Source organism: Ambystoma mexicanum, chromosome 3q (assembly GCF_040938575.1).
Source record: "Ambystoma mexicanum isolate Mex_15411 chromosome 3q, UKY_AmexF1_1, whole genome shotgun sequence".
Taxonomy (NCBI): Eukaryota; Metazoa; Chordata; class Amphibia; order Caudata; family Ambystomatidae; genus Ambystoma; species Ambystoma mexicanum.
This window is the reverse complement of record NC_090926.1, coordinates 1,092,585,724-1,092,607,589: the sequence shown is the minus strand read 5'-3', so window position 1 is coordinate 1,092,607,589 and position 21,866 is coordinate 1,092,585,724. Positions and strand designations below refer to the sequence as shown.

Genomic DNA, 21,866 nt, shown 5'->3' with positions numbered 1-21,866 from the left:
TCAATTAAAACTTCCATCTGAAAATACATTTACAAAACACATGTGGGACTTTATTTAAGCTTACCTGAGCAGCTGACTCATTTTTAGAATCACACCCAGGACCATTTAATGAAATATGAGTTACTTTGAGGGTATCCTAGCAAGGTTCAGTTTCTGATGAAATATTTCTATCTATCTACAGATTTTGTATATAGTGCTACAGGCCTCAAGGTGCTCACAAGACAGAAACAACAAAACAAAACCAGAAAGACTACCTAAAATCCAGGTACCAAGGGGTCAAGAGAATCAGTCTATACCCTCATCAAAAAGAAATGTGTTTAAACATTTCTTAAATTGTGCTATTATATAGTAATTTTTCTGACTGCAAGCGGGAGAGTGTTCCAGAATGCATGGGCTCAAGCATCAAATCAGGATCCTCCAATCTTCTTTAAAGATACACAAGGCTGAAAGAGCAGGTCATCATTATTAGAGTGCAAGAGGCGTCTAATAGGCGCTTTCCTAATTTGAGAAGAAAGATACACAGGGGCATTGCCAGTCAGGCATTTATAGGCTTTAAAACTCAGTCTTTGGCTCACCAGAGGCCGGTGCAGCCTCTGGCGGGCCTCGGATACATCGGACTGAAGTTTCATTCCACAGACTGCAGGAACAGCCCCATTTTGAATGACCTGCAGACTTTTTATATTGGCCTAGGTGGTGCCCACAAGAACACCATTACAGTTGTCCAGTTTTGTGTTTATGATGGGAGCTGAAATCAAAGATCGATTGGTATCAGAGATATGAGGGTGAATCTGCCACAGTGTATCATGGAAGAACAGGAAGAGTTTCACTGGGAAACGTGTTTCTTAAAGTTTAATTGGGAGTCTAAGCTGCTGACATTTTTACATATCCAGAAACATGAATAATATTGCCAGAAATCAGTAATCTGTTCTTTTTATCATTCAGGGCAAGCAAGTTCATTACATTCATGATTGCATAGTGGTATCCACTTCAATAACTCTCTGCAGATCTTTAGAATACGATCCACATATTTCCAGGGAGATCTGGGTGGCATCTGCATAATTGGCGAGCTGCACATCCAGATCAGCCAGGAGATCACAGAAAGGTTTGGAATAGATATTAAACAACAACGCTGAGAGACACAAACCCTCCCGTACACCGCAAGTAAGGGACGTTGTTTGAGAATATGTAACATCTTTAACCACTGTCACCATTCTTGGACCAAGAAAAGATTTAAACCACCTAGCAGCGCCGCTAGAACATCTTCCTTTCCCGACCAATCTGTTCTCCAAAAGATCATGATCCACTAAATCAAAGGCAGGCGAGAGGTTGAGTAACAAAAGGAGTGCTATTTCACCTCTGTCAATGATTTTTACTATATTTGATTTCAAATCTAGGAGGGCCAGGTGCCATGATTTTTCCGAAACCAGATTGTCCTGGAGCAAGAATTCCATACTGCTCTACAAATGTCTGATATTGGCAGCAAGCTGCTTTATCGAGTACCTTCATCACAAAATGTACAATCATTGTTTCTTTCCATATGTAATTTACAGTAGAACTTTCCTCTCTTTTTAAGACTTACTTATATGGATCTGCACCACTTTGCCCACTATCTTCAATGCCTTCTCATCAGGGCTAAAGATCTGGCAGGTGATTTTGTTTGTCTACCACTGCCTGGAATAATAATCTTTGTGCATAATTTTCCTCTACAAAACCTAACTGTGCTAACAATTGATGTTTTAATATTACCTTTTTGGATTTCTTTCCTTGAGGTTGTTTCCAAAACACCTACAAAGACATCGATTTCTATGGTGCTGATATCAGAACTACCGCTGCAGAAACCACTACTGAATGCCAAGATGTTTGCACTGAGTCCGCAGACTGCCAGTTCTTCACCTACATCACAGAGAATTTCAATCCTGCACCAGCATTGCGGTAGGTACACAGTGGTCAGCCATTGCTCAGTCACATCATTCTACTTTGTTGAATGATTAAACTGTCTATATTGACAATCTAAGAAGTGGCAATTCAGTTGATTTCAAGGCAATACACAGAATCATGTTCTTCCCCTCTTTTCTCTTTTCCATGCTTTGACATACTATCAATATCAATATTTGGGATTCTTTTCATTTCAAGGGATCGTATAATGTATGTGTAATTGGATCATATCATCTGCAGATGCAGCAATACAAATGATGGAGCTGTGCAACAAAAATTGAACAATGCAAAGAGTATTTGTGGGTTGAATCACTCTCAGTACACAGAGAGTGATCAATTAGAGCATGCCCTGAGGAGGACCCGATAGCAGGTCGAAAAACGTGTTGGCATTCTTCATGATTGTTTTTGGTATAAGACATTGGTATTCTTCATGATTGTCTTTTTGGGCATTTTCCATGATTGTTTTGGTATAATGTATCGATATAAACATTTGAGAAATCTACTGTCCATTATGTGAAGAACTGATCATATAGGAATATATCTTTTGAGTTTTACTGGCATATCGTGCCTATACAAGATTAACATAGCACCACTCCTGAGTCAGTGTGGCACAAAGTGCCTAATGGTGCTCAACTCTACTATCTGATTAAATTCTTTACTTAGTACAATAAATCTTGACACTGTTCATTACCAAATTATTTCGTCTAAGTAAGTGGGTTGAGGGATCCAATATTCCCTATTAACCGCTGCCAAAATCCTCATCTAATACAGTCACATTCCAAAAGGTTTTTGGACTGTAGCGCACAACCAAACTGGTACCCCACTTTGCCTTTCTCATGTACAGGCGGTACAGTATAAAATGAGAAGTGTGCATCATGTTACCAAAGCCATTTCACTGAATGGAACGACAAATACAGTCATGGATGCTAGCCCTCAAACCTTGGAAATGGATGGATTTTTTAGGGACAGAAAAGAGTATAGACAGACTTCAAACCCCTTAATAGAACATACTAATTTGCCAATCAGGTCAGTCACCCTTAATGATAGATTTTCTGTAGTTGGTTCACATAACAGCTCCAACAGTGACACAACATTTCTAAAAGTGATGGGCAATGTAACTTTTTATTTCGTTTAAAAGATTTACGTGTATCTTATCTGTGTGTAAATCCACCTGCTGGCTGCATCTCCAGGCAAGAAGACATCTTGAGCCGTATTCCAACCATCATATGACATAATTAGCCATAACTTAATTTCTCGGCCGAGGCAGTAATGTGGTTGCTGTCGTATTGATGAACGTCACAAACAGGGGGCAGTTCTGCCACATAAAAGTAGACACAGAAATATCACATTACCTATGTGTGACTATCGTCTTTTCGGTAACATCTGTTTTGCAGTGGAGAATCTTGCAATCATTTTCAAAACCCCATAATATCACTGACAGCAGGAACAGAAAAAGATGTAGTGATAGTGGATAAAATAGAGATATTTTAAAAAAAAGGTAAAGGATGACATCCATCGAGGTCTAGATCAACTCCTTCCACCTACAACTCTTGAGAATGTGTTGGTCCATTTGATGCATACCCTTCACTATGTTCCCTGGAGCTATGGGCTGCTCATGCTGTAAGGTCACTGCTAGGATGGAGATATTGTTGCCGTGACACTTAGCTTATGGGTGTGAAAACTCCTGAAGTAGATGCTAAGTGGCGCTGCAACAATCTGCACACAACTGCCCCACCAGTGCTTCTCCCTGTTTTCCTAATTGCAGGCCATCCACGAGTGGTGGCGTCTCCTTGGCATGAAGGTTTTGAAGCACCTACATCTTCACGCTGGACATCACCACCAACGCTCCACAGTTCTTAAACATTTCAACCATTTAACAAAGGCAGAACCTAAGGTCGATAATATGGCCGAGTCAGTCTAATAGAGATATACACAAAAAAGACACTGGAGGTTAGCATTGATATGGAGTGTGGTTGTGGGAGGGCACAAGGGATTTACTGTAGCAGATACTACTAGAAATATAGGCATATTTGAGAATGGCTCTGTTGATGAAAGAGAACCGGTTAAGTTCTCTCAATGCCATCATTTGATGTCATTCAGTCCCTAATTTGATTGCCCCTATAGAACTAATGGTGATTTTGGTCTCGTACTGCAGAAGGGCACTGTTATTAGAAAAGTGTTGATGTTCATAGGTTTTTCCACATTTGATTAACCCAAGCTTTTTTACTCCCAGTGTCCAAGCTATCAGTTGAGATCCATATGACTGATTGGTCATTTGAGTCTGTGTATACACACTCTTCTTCTGCTGAGATTGCAGTATGTGACTGGTAGTCCTGTCTGGTGTACAGTGACTCCACCACCTGGGGTCCAGTGCACAGATGGCAAGGAATGTTTTAGTCCACATTCAATTCCCCTGCCGCTTCTATTCTTAATTGTTAATCCAAAACACGATGCACTGTAGGGGGGCGACATTTTAGCAAAGACGACAATAAACTGGCTGCACAAACGTTCCCATGGTACTGTGTACAAGCATAGGAAGCCAGGTTGCCATTGTTGGTGTAAACTGCATTACTATGGAATTTAATTGAGTGAATGGATCATAGTGATTTCCTTATCACGCAGCAATCAGATTGGTGTTCATTTAAATGCTTGTAAATATGCAAACATTGCACTCTACCTATTACACGAAACAATGGGCCTCATCGGAGTTTCTAGGTCTGGAAAAGACCCGGGGCTACGCTGATGTCGGAACTGTTGGGACTGGGGGCTAGCTAGCCTTTTGTCTGTAGCTCCTGTGATTCTATCCGGGGCTACAACCAAAAGATCAGGGGCTATAGCCCCCTTAGCCCCCCCTAGCAACACCCCTGGGCCTCATTACATGGTAGGCGGTAGGGATTTAACATCACCGGTAATGGAATACCGGTAACGTTAAATCCCCATCCAAATTATGACCTGGCTCACCGCTATTTGCGGCACCGCTAAGTACGGTGCCACTAATAGCGGCCATTCCGCGGGCGCGCGACCCTCGAGCCTGTAATTTACGCCATGCCGCTATTAGCACATCATCACAAGCCAGGCGGACGTGCCAATAGCGGCATTGGAAAAGCACCCAAAACCCCGTACCGCCATGGCGCTAATACCGCCATCGCGAACCATCCGTTAAGAGAACTGAGCAGTGTTCCCACCTGCCACAGATGGACACAATCAGCACAGGTGGAGGCAATGGAGACTCAGGCAGCACAAAAGGAGCACACCACACCCCTTCCCACACCAAGATGGTTCCAATACTAGCAGCATTACATGGGCTGGAGGACATGATCGCAGCGCAGCAGCAGCAACAGCAGGCAGCACAGAGGAGACGCAGGAGAGGAGGAGGAGGAGGGCAAGACAGGCACAGCAAGCACCACCACGGCACCTAATCATACCACAGAGGCACCCACCAATCCCCAGGATCAGAGCCAATCCATTTAACCTAACCCCGGAGCAGATACACACCCTGTAACGTCTGGACCGGGATACCATAACCAGCATTGTAGACATGATACACAACGACATTGTGAGCCTCATAGACATCCGAACTGCCATCCCCCCTCTACTCAAGGTGGTGACTGTGCTCCACTTCCTGGCCACAGGCACTTACCAGCATACGGTGGGGCAGATGCATGGCATCCCACAACCAGTATTCTCACGCACGCTGACCCAGGTACTCGTTGCCCTCCTGAAGCATGCACCTGAACACATATTCATGCCACGGACTGCCCAGGAGCTTGCAAACACCAAAGTTGGCTTCTATGCACTGGCAGGAATCCCAAGTTGCATCAGGGCAATCGACTGTACCCATGTGGAATAGGTGGTCCCACATCACAATGAAGTAATGTACCGAAACAGGAAGCAATTCCACTCCATCAATGTCCAAATGGTATGTGACACCAACAAGATAATCACTCATTGCTGTGCCCGATTTCCCGGATCAACCCATGATTCCATGGTCCTGCGGAACTCAACTATCCCTCGCTACATGCAGCGACAAGCCGGACAACGTTTGTGGCTACTTGGTGAGTAGCAGGGCAAGCACATGGCAGTGTGATTGGGGGGGAGAGATACATACTCCGATTGGGTGTAGCTTGTTGTCCGTTGGACAAATGCACATACAGTTGTACGCCAACATCCATCTGGGTAGGCCCAAAATGTACCAGAGATGAATGGACATGCAAGTGTGAGCTACATAACATAGATGACAATCCAGGTCTAGAAAAATCAAACATCCATCCACATCCACATTGCACAACATTCCACACCTCAAAATACACAAATCTCATACATGCCACCAACATAGTCCTACAAAATGAGCGCAGCACAACAGCAATAATGCATTGTGGCCTTGAATGCATGCAAAGGGATCACCCCTAGCCATAGCATTACACCACGCACTTATAACACAACTCAAGTGATGCCTCTCAGCATGGCAACATCAATGTTGGAATGGCAGTACACCAGCAGTGTGATAACAAATCTGCTTAGGACCAAGGAACCCCTAACACACGGCTTCAGCCAGGACATGTCCGTTACTGTTGTAGGCATTGACGGGCCATGTGTACTTGCAGGGTCGCCCTTACCTTTGCACATTCCAGTCACACAGACAGTCTGCATGTATGCTGTTAATTGTGCACTTCAATCACAATGCAAATTAAAAAAGCCTGAAATGAACTGGCCACACTTGAGCTGAACAGTAACAGGTCCCCATTTGTCCCCCCATACAGGTGATGCTGGCTATCCCCTGAAGAGGTGGCTCCTTACCCCTGTACGGAACCCACAGAACAGGCACGAGGAGGAATACAATCGTGCACATACCCGTACACGCAATGTGATTGAGCAGACCTTTGGCCTTTTGAAGACACGGTTTAGGTGCATGAGCAGGTCTGGTGGTGCTCTCCTGTATGGCCATGAGAAGGTGGCCAAGATCACCATGGCATGTGTCATGCTGCACAATATGTGTATCAGACGGAATGTGCCACTGCCCCCTGACGTTGAAATGGAAGCACCTGATGAGGATGATGATGGTGATGAGGACGGAGGTGAAGGGGATGCAGGACATGCAAGAGGGGATGGTCAAGAGGGACGTGCTGTGAGACAACATCTGATCACCCAAATATTCTGAGTAACGTGGTTTTTTACTGTCACATGGATATGGGTATGAATGCACTGGTGTATGTTTGGAAGCACGCAATGGACCCTGTCGCCTATAAAGTACACAAACACAATGAAGATGTCCAAGCCTGTGTTTTGATCAGACACCAGTGTATTAAGTAACGGAAAGATGAAAAAGTGCATGTCCCCAAACATCCCACCACCCTTCCACCGACCCCCCACAACAGACCCATAACACCCTTCCACCCACCCCCCACAAGAGACCCATAGCACCCTTCCACCCACCCCCCACAACAGACCCATAACACCCTTCCACCCACCGCCCACAACAGACCCATAACACCCTTTCCCCCACCCCCACAACAGTTCCTCATGTGTCTGCCACTATGTTTGCGTCGAGCCATGCATGCAGAAGCTTAGCCATAAACTCACTATTGGCCATTGTCTGCAGCAGCATTTGGAGGCTGGCTCGACATGCGCCTGGTGGTGCGTGTGGAGCGGCGGAGGGGGCTTGTCTGCGTTGAACCGGCGGATGACGACGTGGCTGACTGTCCTGGTGGTGTGAAGTGGCGGTCCATTGTGTCTGCTATTCGAGTGAGGACCTCCCTAAGTCTGCCTATCTCCTCACACAGCCTGTCTGTACAGGCCTCCATCCTCTCACTGAAGTGTCTTGCCGTCTCCACAATCTCCTCCCTGAGATGGGCAGCCTCCTCCACATGCTGGCCAACCAGCACAGTTAGTTCCTGTTGACGCTGGCTGATGGTGGCCAGGTCGAGGGCAGTGCTGGGTGCTGGTGGAGTGGCTGCTGTGCCCTCAGATGCATCCATGTCAGCAGGTGAAGCCACCATGGGGGACATTGAGCCTAGAATGTTGTCCTCGCCAGTGGCATCAGACCCAGGTGTCTAGAGTGGTGATGGCTCAGGGGCTCCAGGGGGGGTTGGGGTGTGCATCTCCATTGTGACATCTGTTGTGTCCTTAACATCAGATAGTGGGGCAGTGGCTGCTGCCTCTCCTGCGGAGCTTGGTGCAGCTGATGGTGGGCCCTCCGTGGCTGGGAATGGTGGTTGTGGGTTCACCTCCGGTGGTGGGGCTGTAGTTAGTGGTGTGGCTACTTCTATCCTGGCAGTGGCACTCCTCCGATGCTTCCCCTTGCCCCTTGATGGCGTGGGGGTGTCCTCAGAGTCCCGTGCCCTTGGTCTCCTACTTGCAGGGGGTGCCTGGGATGCATTTCCGGCATCCTCACCGTCTGTATGTGAGCCTGTCAGGGACAAGAAGGGGGATGGCATTGGTTACATTTCTATGTACTTTATGCAGAATACATCAATAATGCAGTTGTGGCCATTGGGACTTCATTGTTGGGGATGCAGGTGATGTGTCAGATCAGTGCCTCATCCATGAATGGTTGTGTTTGGCACTTGTCTCTGGTGATGTGTGCATGCGTGTGCGTTTGGGTCTGACAATGACATGGGCAAGGATGGATGCATGTGTGGATGTTTGTCCATCCATGAGATGATTCTGGGCTCACATTTGGGGGGACCAGTGCATTCACATAGCATCCTGTCATGTGTACACTCACCTCCATCTGAAGTGGTTGCCACGCCATGCTCCATAGTGCCGACTCCCTCAATGCATTCCACTCCGATTAGGTTCGCACAGGTCTCCTCCCATTCCTTTAGTTTGATGGGTAAACCGGATCCATCTGCAGTGGCTATTCTGTGGTTTTCGGCAAGGATGCTCCTCACCCGCAATCTGAGGTCGTCCCACCTTTTCCTGCACTCACGCACATTGCGGGTGGTGGTGCCCACTGCACTTACTTTCACAGCAACATCATCCCAGATTGCCTTTTTTTTGTCTCCCGCTGCATGTCGTTGGCAAACACAACGGCGGTATTGTCAGCCAGGGTCTGGGTCAGCATGATCAGCTCCTCTGAGGTGAATTTTTCTTTCCGCTGCCTGTCGGTGCTTTTTTTCAAGGCCTTGGGCATGTTGAGGGTGTCCCTGATGATTTGCAACTGCAACCTACTCCAAACAGGTCCAGGGGGAAGAGGATGGCACTGGATTGTGTTTTTAAAGATGGCCGCCGTGCTCTTTCCCGTTCCTGTGCGATGACGCTATTTCCGGTTCCGCAATTTTACGGTCTATTTGCATGCAGCGTGAGGGCGGAGGTGCTATCTGCACTTTCGTCGAGGGCGGTAAGTGACTTTTTGGGGTCTTTAGCGGCATGGCGGTAGGGTCATTACCGGCATGGCGCTATGCTGGTGTCCGCGTACTCGTAATGGTACGCTATTAGCGCCCTCTTTAAGAGCACCATGCCGGTAATTGGAGATTTTTACCGCACAACGTGTATTGAGGCCCAATAGCTTTTTTTCATCTCGTTTCTCGACCGTTCCTCAGTGCTAAACACAGCCTTGCCCTTCCAGCATCTCTCTAAAAGAAGCCCGGCTGAAGAAGTGCATGGGTCCATTCAACACCCCTCCTCCTTGCTGAGAGCAGAAAACAGTCTAGTGCAACCGTGGGGTGCATACATTAAATTAGGGACAAATACAAACACATGTTAATAGTCGCCAATTATCATGAGACAGCTAACCAGCAGAGAGCTGAAACACTAAATGCCCACTGAATGAGTCTGCTGTACCGTGGCTCGACATGATTATTCTAGCTTAACCCGTGCTACCTGGGGAACAGCCATTGACATGAGGGCACTGCTTGACTGGGTGGCCTTTCTCTTTTACCATTGACGCAGAATGCCCTTCTCCTTAATGCCCGCCTTGTAAGTGCAGCTGAAGCTGGCATCAGCGAAGCACGAGCAGTTCACTTCTGGACAATAGCTGCTTGTAAGGTGTTTATCTAATGCACCCCCCCCCCACCCTGCAAAAGTAAGGAAATGGTTTCTTAATTCAACCTCGGCTTATTGCGGTTTAAATGTTAAACATTACCCACATACTTACAGCAGTGCAGCGATATTCGACTACCGTAACTTAATTTCAGGAAAAGAGATGCCATAAACCACTGCCCTTTCCCAAACTTCACATAGTATAGTAACATGAATTTATTGACCCACTTTGGTACCACACTTGACATCACTTCAAATCTGTCCTCATCAGATGTTTGTGTAAAGTTAATACAAGTTATGAAATGAAAAAGCATTCAATGGAGTAGTCCAGCTGCGGTACAGGCTGGGCCTGGGCCCACATACTTACAGCCGCCAGCCCAGGGACACAGGGATGGAGAGGACTAGACACCATCTCTCACTCGGGCCCTGCGCTGAGTAGATCATTACAGACCCACAGTGGGCCTGCAATTAATCTGGCCCCATCCTCGACCCTCCGTGTGACTTCAGAGTTCGCTGGAGCTCTTCATCTCCCCAGTATCTCCTGGGACAGCATGGTGATGGACCATAACCATGTTGTCACAGGAGGGAGTGTGGAGAGGGCGTCCCTCCACTCGAAAACTGCAGGGAATGGACTGAAGGCCTGAATATGTAAATCGCTGTGCTATATAATTCACCAGCCCAGGAAATCCACTCTAGCCAAGGAAAATTAATCCCGATAACCCACAATGTCCATACCTTCCATTAAAAAAAAAAATCTTATAGACCAAATCCATTTATTTTTTCAAAGCTGGGTACAAACAATGTCCTTTGGCACGTTCCAATTGTGTATGGCCTTAGAATGCCTGTAAACAACACCAAGAACCAAGAAAAAGCCTCATTTGGCAGCAGATACCCAACGGGCAGCACAAGTTCCAGAAATAACAAACGCCGTATAATTTCAAACCTTTTGTCTACATGCTGCCTGACTGAACAGGCTCCTAAAGCTCTGACTAGAAGAGTGTGGGTGTTGGTGGTAATAACAAATCAATCAGGCGTCACGGATGTTGGCCTTCAGGCACTTCACACTCACAGGGCTAAACTTTGCGCAGCAGGCGAACTGATGCGGGCAGCAGCTTGCCGATGAACAAACCCTCGTCAAAATTTACAAAATGCGCAGTTCAAACAATCCAAGTTCCAGCACAACAAGGATGGTCAAGGCGAGCAAAAAACTCCCTACTCAATCAAACAAGCATTTTCCTGTACGATGTACTCCTTTGAAAGGAGTTGTACAGAATGGGGGCAGTGGCACTGGCACCTATTACTTACTTACCAGCCCACAGTGTAACAAGGGCCAAGCCAAGGCAAGGCCGCAGCCTCGCTGCACTGCACACACACAGCTCTGCTGCAGGTGCTACATCGACTCCATAAGTAAGAAGACAGAGGTAGATTGTGCGCCGTGACGTGACCCCACCCACACAGCCAAATAACAAATTTAATTGGCTGATAAACAGCCAATGAAATGTGAAATCTGTTATTAAACAGACTGAAGATCTGCTGTCTGTGTTTCTTCTGTGCTGTTTGAGCATAAATTAATACTGGGGTGGCCAAAGCTCTAGCGCCCCGCCAGCTTTCTATATTATGTGGATTATGCTAATTGCGCAGAGCCCTCCAAGCTCTGTGCAATAATACAATACAAAAATGTGTAAAATGGGATGCGCCTCTATGCTAGTATGTCAGGCCCTGCCAGGCAGCCACGGATATTCATTTATCTAATGAACAAACTTGTAGCCAACGCTGCTGCACTACACGTTTCAGATGGCAGACTGAAACTCTTTATAATGAATACACAATGTTTTCTCTGTGGGAGGGCGGCACCCCCGCCCTAATTAAGCAGCCGCCACTGGTCCTCAGTGTGGCAGGCTGCTGCAGTGTGGCATTGCGCTGCTCTTCTGCTCTGTTCTTCCCTGCCTCGGGCCTGGACGAGCAATAGGTCTGAAGGCACCAGCGCACCTCGCTACTTCCTCTGGCCGGGCCTGGGGTGGCGTCAGAAGCTTGCTCGTTTTTTTGTTAATAGCTTGTAACAAACTATTTATAAAAAAAACGCAAGCAGGCTCCAGACCAGGCCATAGGTTGCATAATTATGCCAGAGGTCGTTGGGGAAACGACAGAGGTCGCTCTTGTGACCTCTGGCGACCACCAATTGACGTCCCTGCTCTTCAGCCAGGGTCTCTTTGCATTACATGGTTGATTCTGGGAAAGAACATTAGCTGTGGGAATAATCAATATTATTATATGACAGAAGGTACTTAAAACCTGGGGTACATATTTCAGAATGGCATGGTTGCCAGAGGGGATCTGGTTCAGCCTCAGAAATATCATTAGGCTGAATTTTAAAGTCAAATATGTCCTCTATTTCCCATTTCAGTGCGTTTAACTAACCTTGATTTTTGTCTCGCTAACAGACTACAGATGTTGGCGGTAAATACTTTTATGGAACATGTACTGCAGAAGGCATCATTAATCTAATTCTATATAGATTTAATCACTCCAGACACCCTTGGGTGACCGACGGTCCTAACCAGATGTCTTGATGTTGTATCTATCCTTATCCCTGACAACTCCCCTGGGCTGCCCCAAATATCCTTGGTGATGTTAATCCATGTCTGTAAAGTGAACCTCTTGAAGACTAGAATCTTGGCTAATCAGGCCTTAAACACGGAAGCCTTTGCTTAATTCTTAATGCAAGGATCTTTAGCCTGGATTGCTGGATACAAACCTTCCATCAGTCATAGTGCCAAAGTTTGGCCTACATTAGAATACATTTTCATGTAGTAGTGCGTTTAAATTATAGGGCATTGTAAAGTGACAATACAACAATACAAATCAAATAATTGTCTGTCTGTTAAGATATAAAATTATACTTTGTACAAATGATCATATTATCATACATTTGTTTTTCTTGTAGGCCATAATAGACCATTGTACCATTGTAATTGTGACAGTTCACACAAGAAAGGAGCATTGACAGACAGGTTCAGACGTTGCCCCCTTTTGGGAGTTGAGTGCTAAAACCTCTACATCACAATGAAGCACATACAACCACATATAAGCACAACACAGTATGTCAATGCATGCGCTGCACCATCTTGAGGTTAGTAGTGAGTGGCTAATCTGCATGATAATTGGTAATGCAAATTATTGAGTATTTTAAAATCCTTGTGCAGGGACTTGCAGTTTGAGTCCAGCTTCACAGTTTGGGGAGAATGGAGAGGTGTGGTTCATTTGCCTTTGGACCTGTCGGCAAAGGGCAATGGAGAAACAACATGCCAGAAGACTGCTTGCCGATACGCAGCATCTCACATTGTGGCAATGGTGGCATCTCACAATTTTGAGTCTGCTATGAGTCTAAAATAAAGGTTGAAAGAATGCAAGTGAGATGTACAAGAACATATGCCTGTTATGAGTGAATACTGCCAGGAGAACACAGCCTTAACTATCAACAACAACAAGCTCTCCTATAAATCAGAGCAGGTTCTCTCATCACCATTAAACATGTGAAGTGTAAGTACAGTCTGAAATAGAGCAACATACATAGATATGAACTTCCTTTAAAGTTGAAGAACTTCTTGCACTTTCACGTTCCTGATTTCCAGCAATCTAGAGACACACACAATGCTATTACCCACCTCAGTAGTTAGTGTAACACTGCTGGCTGACAGTTCCCTCAGCAGTGGGATTGCTAGAAAAAATCCAGTCACCGCAACTGGAACCCACAATTGAATAGACCGATTTGTAATAAAATATTAAAACAAAAGTTGATCTAATTCTTAGCTAGACATAGTAACGAGATTATTCATCCTCAATACAGACCCCCAATGAAATTGGCAATCCTGTAACAGCAGAGGTGTGTTGGGAAAGCAAACAGGCTAAAGGGACTCATGTCCACATATTCTGGTCACGTGACAAGGTAATCATTGTTCATATATGGTGTGTGGCATACTGTGGATCTCAAATGAAAATATCATTTTGTCACACACATTATGGCCAACTTGTTCGTGAGCACAACTCTTTGTAGTGCTATGATAGCTTGATTTGTGTGTAAAACGCAGATTAAAAGCTATCAACTCGAGAATGCACTCAAACTGCTAGAGATGACCTTAATGAACTCTAGAGCAAAGAACACAAAAGCAATTTTGACTTCCCTCCTGGAGGGGGATTCTCGATTCAGAAAGAAGTTATTATGAATAACTCCGACTTACTCCTAACTTGCTCAGAGTATGTCATGAGTAAGGCAGCAGTAAGTTACTCACAATAAAAAATAAGTATCTATACCCAGATTTATGTCAGGGGGAAGCCAGAGTTACTCAAAGTACCTTCTTTTGGAATTGCCTGTATATTTATTTGAAATAACCCCAACCAAATATAATGTTTTCCATCAAGCAGTACTTGTACAGCAGATACCTATTCTCTTAGGACCCATGTTCCTTATTTAAAAAAAAAATGAATTTGCATCAAATCTTTATCCTGAGATGGATGTTCCAATTCAGTTTCTATGTTCTAACTTTACCTGGAAAAACTGTTTTATTTCTATTTCTAATAATACAAAAAAGAAAATCAGATCTTCACCAATTCTGCCTGACATACTCCCAACATTGTCTACTGTGGGTGTGCGTGCTTAATAATATCATCTACAAATGAGCCTATGTCACTCAGACACGCTCTTCCAGTCTTGGTGTCTTGTTTATCAAACGAATGCCTTCTGGGTATTATAATCCTTGGTAGCGTCACTAGGTCTAAACGTAGCTTAAGCAGAATATCTTGTGGCCAAATTTCGGCCATATGTCCCCAGCCGTGCCCTGGGTTATGCCGAAGCCTGTCTGCTTCCTACCCCTTTAGCCACGATACAGCCTAATTGGTGGTCGTTCATTTTCTGTTACTGCTTGTGACCTTTGGAACTCTCTCCCTTTTGCTCATAGAGCCACAGCGGCTCATTCGGTTTTTCACAATGCTCTGAAAACCTATTTGTTTTAAGCAACTTTCTTTGTTCTTTCTTTCTGTTCTGCAAGGAGTGGCAAGGTGACTACGGGTGTAGTTGCATTTCATACATTATTTTTACATTAACTTTACATTGTATCACCTGGATATCAATGGTTTGCAAAAAAGAAGCCAAAGGAAATAACATTGATGTCACAATGGCATGCAGTCAGTTGGTCGCCCTCTCAACAGCCCTCTGTGATTGCCAGACACACAGAAGCAGCACCTTACATTACAGATAGTAAATAGTAAACACTTCACTAATTACCATTTACCAGAAAGGGCACTGTCAAAAAAGGTTGATGTGTCTCCAGTGCATGGTTTGGATTTATTTGTAGTTATTTTTTTTTACACGGTTCCTGGTCGATTAATAGTTATGATATGCCACAAATTATAATTTGGTAGTGGTGTTTTCTAGAGGATTTTGTGATGCTACTTATTGTTTTTAGAGAATTATTGTTAGAAAGTCATTTGTTCATTTGGAGCTACTGCGTGTGCCGCGTGTCCCTACTTGGGACATACCAGTCAGCCTTGGCTCTGAATTTGAAGGGAACTTTCCCCGTCTCCCAGTCTAACCGAGAGCATATTCTAGCACCCTCGAATGACAAGGCGGAGCTACAGACACTGAATTAGAACATAGAGAACATCTTCCCTCGCCATCATTCAGCTCTGAATGCAACCTTCTTGCTTGTAACATTGTTCTGCTAATATTACAACCTACCAACCAACCTAGCTGCTTACTTATGAGTCCTCAATCTCCCTCACACCCATTTATGAGGCTGAACTTAATGCATACAACAGATGGATAGATGGAGATAGAGATAGGTAGAGAAGCATTTGACAACCCTTATGTATAGGCGCGTTATAAGTGCCATATCATAACACCTAATTGTTTGTTATTTTTATCGGAGTCACAAATCACCACCTTATGAAAAAAAGATGTTTTATTTACATATCAAATCCTCAATGAATTCTAACTTTCATAAATAATAAACATATTGTTATAACACATCTTTTTACATCAGTCAACCCTTCAAAGTTCTCTCTATTTGCACATAAAATCAAACATATTTGATTAAGGATGACAAGTCACATCATTGTACTTGAATCAATTTACAATGCCCCAATCATGGGCTTCAAGCCATATGAGTGTTTCAGCACAGAGAGTCCAGTCTAGCCTATCATGCGCTGAATGACACAAAATCCATGCTTTCTACTCCAAAGACTCTGCTCCATTTAAATCACAATTCACGGTAACACTATGAAAAATATTTCAAAACCTGCCCTGCAGTTACCCAAATGAGAACCTAACCAACATAGGGCAATACACTTCCATCACCTATAATGCAAGCACAGTTCTACTACATTACAATAAAAGAAGACTCAATTACTCTTTAAGGGGATACCAGAACTCAAGGTCCTATAGACAGATTTATAAATGTTTGACCTGCTAGTTCAAAGACATTTCACTGGGCTATCCACAAACCTGTATTTTTATTCAAATAGTCCCATGTTCCCATCAGGACGGTATGTTTAACATGGATCCTTTTCCCTTTTATTACAGTAAACTTTGCTTCCTGAAATTCTCTGCAAATATCCCATCTCCTACAACCATTAATATCCTCCAAGGCGTGGTGTCTGGATTCAGCCAGAGAGACTGCGATGGAAAAACCTGTGAGTGCTGGACATTGCGCTGTACTTCTCTAAGTGACCTTATGACTGGAAGAAAATCATTCAGAAATGGGCTATTAGACATACATCGAGGCTTTCCAAACTATTAGAAATGTTGCATGCAAATTATTCCTCTGAGTTTGTCTTAAGGTCCAGTAAAGAAGAGTGTGTTGTCAACAGTCCTGTTAGACTGACCCACAACATCTACAAGTGACTCAGCCATGGGACCTGATTCTTGAAGATTTGCACTGGAGGGAAGGAGGAGATGCAGGCAAGCAGTTTTGCACCTGGGTCCTTATACCTGATTGACAAAGCCTAAATCAGTATCCAGAGCAGCCTGGAGCTTCTTTGAGATGCCAACATACACATACAATTTGCAAGGATTTGCTAAAGGGCGCCTTAGAGATGCCTCAGAGATGCATCAGGTAACTGTAGATTAACTCCTGTTTTAGGCTGCCTGAAGCAAGTATAACATAGCAGGAGCAAATATGAGATGCTCACAGGCACCACGTGATATGCGCCAGTGCCAATCTTTGAGTATCAGGGTCTGTTGACTAATAGTCATTGCTGCATGGAAGTGGCTGACGTGCAAGCAAATGACAATCCTTCCACAGCACAATTGGGAATATGATTTGCAAAAAATCCGAGTATGCAGCGTGCCTCCACATGACCTTTAAGATAAACAAAGTTCGGAAAAAATCTGGAATTTAAACATTGCCATTTGAACACATAATTTCACAGGTTTTCCATTGTGTTTGCCCAAGTGAATGCTGAAGGATTGCCTGTTAGTAAAACACGTATTTACCAACAGTATGCACACAGTCCAGCACATTCCAAATGTAATTGCCTGTACAATATAGTGCTTGCTAGTACTACTTTATATAGGCAACAATGACCACTTCCTTGTTGCCTATATAAAGTAGTACTAGCAATTATCCCTAAACCAGCCCCACATCAAAGGGAAACATTCATTGATTTGATGCATAAAAGAATATGTTGGTTTGTTTTCACGGGATAGAATTTGGTTAAACTAGGCAGTACAATGAGAAAAAGACTGTAAGGGTAGTTGAGAGTAGTTCTATCACCTTGAATAGTATTGAGATTGCACAGCTTTGCACTGTTAAAATCGTCCTGGGAATCACTATTGAAAGGTTTAACACATCGTTACAGGAGTGCTTTTAGGTTGGCAACTCTATCGCCACTTGTAGACATGCGCTCTTATACTGGACGTCCCATGTCCCAATCAATTTAAAATCCTAACCACAGTAAAATTAGTGGAAGAAAAAGGCCAGCTGTGGGAGAAATAAATGTGGGAGGAGGTTTGTGGCAGTCTCCCTGCAATTACACCCGCCTGCCCTATCCCTGCTCTTGTAAAGTCAGATCGAAAAAGTTCAGTGAAAAATTGCACAGTGATATGTTGGATCATTGTGCATGTTGTGCGAAGTTGTCTGGCAAGAGTGGTGTTCATCTATGAGAGGTTACAACATACACATCCCTACAGAATATTGGAGAAAACGATCTGTGTTACATGGAGGTTAGAAAACCAATACAGCACCAGGAAAAAAGGGTAGTGTCATCGCAGGCTTGACCACTGGGATTTCTGATAACGTTTCAGTAAATGTTTTGAATTCTGTGACTGATCTGATTCGGATTTGGAACTGACCAGGTAAATGATTTGAATTAAATATGTTTGTGAAGAGATCAGGAGTTAGGATATGTGTTTGAGTTGTCATTGATTGTGAGTGTAATCATAGCTATGACAGATGCATTTGCTTATGTTGTACTACTTTCCCTAGTGGTTGTCGACCACACCACCTTGGATCATCTATCAGTTGCCATATCTTCATAATCCCTCTGAGATGCCCATAGTTAGTCACATGGTCGTGAATGGCCAGTACATGTGGGTGCACCCTCTTTCTGGTTTGCACCAAACCCACTTCCCTTCATACTTCCTTGGGTTACGTGGATTGTCCACCTTCATTCCAACCGGAAACCGGTCACATGTTTTTATCCTTTCCCTCAGTCTCTCTCCTTTACAGTATCATCCATTGCTCCTTCCATGCTCATGTCCATCAGAATCTCCATCCGTATTGCTTCCTTTGCTGTCTTCTTGCACCTTCCGATACATATCTTGATCCCTCACAGGGATGCTGCTCCTAGTGCCAGGGCCTCAACTATCACTTTCAGTCCATATGCCATCCAGAATGGCATCCATGACCAGAGATGCACTAGCCAGCTCTTGTCCTCCCATGTTCTGCGCATGCATTTGGGCCAATTGTGCAACTGCCTCTGAGAGAGTTCAGTTATCTTCGTAGTTGACCGGTGTGAATGTGCAACATGACCTCCCGATTTTGGCATAAACTCCTCCTTCCATTGCTGTGAAGAGATCCAGAACATATCTATTCTGGAGCGACACCAGTCTTATTGCTCCTGAGTTCTTTTATGGTGTTGAATCCATTCACGGTTAAGTTTATGGTTACCATCAACTCCCAGCAAGTGATCTGTAACCACTTAGCATTAGTGTATGTCTGTATCCCTGGGATCAGGGATCCAAAGAACATTTGTTTTCTGCTGAACAGTCTGTGTGATACTGGTACCTCATCCAATGCTGCTTCTGATTTTCCAGAGAAGTCATTCCCCCCTCTTTTCACTCTGCTCAGTTCTTCCTGTGTGCCCGCTGGTTCTGCTCGGGTGGATGGTACTGCTTCTAGTGATCTCTTCTTTCTTTTGTTGCTTTACATTATAGGGAAGTCATCAAGCTTCACGTCCTACCTAGGTACCACCAATGAAGGCATGGTGATATGTACCAGTGAACATACTCCTCCCTAGTAAGGAGGCAGCTTCTCATATGCTTTGGATCCACACGCCCAATAGTGGTCCATGAGCTCTGCTGTTCCTACTTCCATTGCTGGAATGATCTCAACCGCTTTGCATCCTACGTTTTCGTCAACTTCATCATCTCCATTGTGCTGGTAAAACAGAGCTGGTGTCTTCAGTGGACTTATTGGCATTGGTCCAGCTTAATTTCCCACCCACGTATCTAAGTTCTCACTCCTGTCCCATTTCTTCAGGCACTTGTTGTCTTCTTCATGCACCTTGCTCACTGGTGCATTTGCTAAGGTCAGTGCCTTGCTTCCCACTACTCTGCCTTCCCAGCCATCATTAGCATATACTTTTCTATAGATCAGTATCTGTGGTCCCTCCCAGCAGCAGGGCTCTGCTCCTGTTACCTTTACTCTCGTCCATGGGCATGGCAATTCATTCAATGTGACAGTCTTTGTTTCTCCCTTTTCCGGGCCTTCAGTGATGTATTGCAGTCCTTCAGCGAGCTGCCAGTAATTGGTCATCATGTCCAGGGTCTTGATGTAACTCTCTTCATATGGAAAGGTCCTCTTGGACATCCACCTCAATGTTGCTGTTTTACCAGCTCTCCCCGTTGGTATTCCTACCAACTTTGGACATGTGCTTGTATCACATGTTGTTTGTTACTCGTGTAGTGTCTTTGAGATACATGTCAACTCCCTTCATGTCTGTGTCAGCACTGCGCTTACCTCGCCTTACCTTATCAGCAGTGTCTTCTCTTCCAACTGTCATGGTAGTTCCTGCTGCTCGGGTCGGGGGAATGTTAGTGAGGGACACAGCGGTAGCATGTATTGCAAAATACAACTGCCATGGAACAGTGCCTAATATTCCAGTGAGGATCAGAAAAAAGAGTCAGAATGAAGTTTATTTGATCCATTATGACCACTTACGCTGCCTAGTCCGAGCAGCTGACGAGATGATAAAGTTGCCATCCTGAAAATCGCAAGCCAGGCATTATTGTATTAGTATTTGTCAGTACACTCAATCTGCGCAAGCTAAATAATCACTTATTGCAAAGGCAAATATCTCTTACGAGACCTTTTGTATGGATGGGGTATGCTCTCTTTGGTGCAATGTGCCTTCCATCTTTGGATATCAGCAGTCCAATATACAGTACTTCCCTTTGACACTGGAGTTTAGCCTTGTCCACCTTGTATCCTTTGTCAGCTAACACTGTCAGCATGCGTACTGCGTCTGTCCTGCACACTTCCTCTGTCTTGCTACCAATCAGATGTCATCCACATACTGTAGGACCGTGCTCTCTGTCTCGATGTTGCCTAAATCCATCTGGATCACTCTGTTAAAGATGGATGGTGACTCGCAGTACCCTTGTGACAGCCAAGTATGTTTCCACTTCTGGTTGCGATACATAAAGCTGGTCAAATATTGTGAGTCTGGGTGTAGTGGTACTGAGAAGAAGGTGTTTTTTTAGATGAATCACGGTGAAGCAGGTGGCTTCTGCCGGAATGCCACACAAAATTGTTGCTGGGTTTGCTGCTACTGGATACTCTAATACTTTTAATGTGGTTAAAAAGGAGTAATCCTGAATAAAACACCATAACCCTCAGTTCGCCTTGGGTGCGGAGTACACTGAGGTGTTGCATGGAGATTCTGATGGTACTAAAATGCCTCTGTTAATGAGGGCGCTGATTGTTTCATAAATGCCCTCATCTGCTTTTTTGTTAGGGGGTATTGTTTTACTCATGGCAACATTGTTCTAGGTTTTAATTTTATCTTCACCCCCCCTATGATCTTTATGCACCCTACATCATAGGGACTTGTGGTCCATAAACTGTTGGGTACTTTGCCCAAATCCGCCTCCCAGAACATGGGCGGCATTTCCCACGCCATTGCCATTTGTTGCGCAACCTCTCTGTAATGAATCTGTAACCAAAACCGTACACTAATTTCGAACATCATCTCTGTTTCTACTTTCTCTTCCATAAATAGCTCCTCATCTGTTACTGTTGTTAGCCTGCATCCCTCTGCCACTGCAATTATTGCTCTCCACGCTTTCCCTTTGTCATCTGTTGCATGTACTGCACTCCATTCCTCCCATGCCAGAACTGACTCGATGTATATTAGTTTAGTTTAGTTTATTTATTTAAAGAGCGTACCGAGCCCTTAGGCAACTGGGCACTAAGCTTACATGTTGTGATAATACAGACATTTATAAGGAATAAGAGCAATGAATACAGCATTTACAGGCATCAATGAAATAAGCAGCAAAATAGCACCGATTTAAAATATACAGGCAGAGAACTAAGGATTTACATTGTACAGGTGTGTGCAAGCCGCTATGTGTTGGGCAGGCTAGGCGTTAGATATAGACTCTTGCCTGTGGAGCCAAGCTTTGGTCTTTTTCTGGTATATTTAGTAGGAAGATTCCTCTTTTAAGGAGACGG

At 44.5% G+C, this 21,866-nt stretch overlaps 1 protein-coding gene across 3 annotated transcripts in view; it reads left to right on the top strand.

The window, feature by feature from the left end:
- LOC138581962 (coagulation factor XI-like) overlaps positions 1 to 21,866 on the top strand; it is a 349,622-nt gene that overhangs the window by 188,349 nt on the left and 139,407 nt on the right. For all 3 annotated transcript variants that reach the window (XM_069652873.1, XM_069652874.1, XM_069652871.1), the window contains exons 5-6: positions 1,770 to 1,932; positions 16,493 to 16,602. In XM_069652873.1, the coding sequence (XP_069508974.1) occupies positions 1,770 to 1,932; positions 16,493 to 16,602 (273 nt within the window). The remainder of the gene's footprint in view (positions 1 to 1,769; positions 1,933 to 16,492; positions 16,603 to 21,866) is intronic.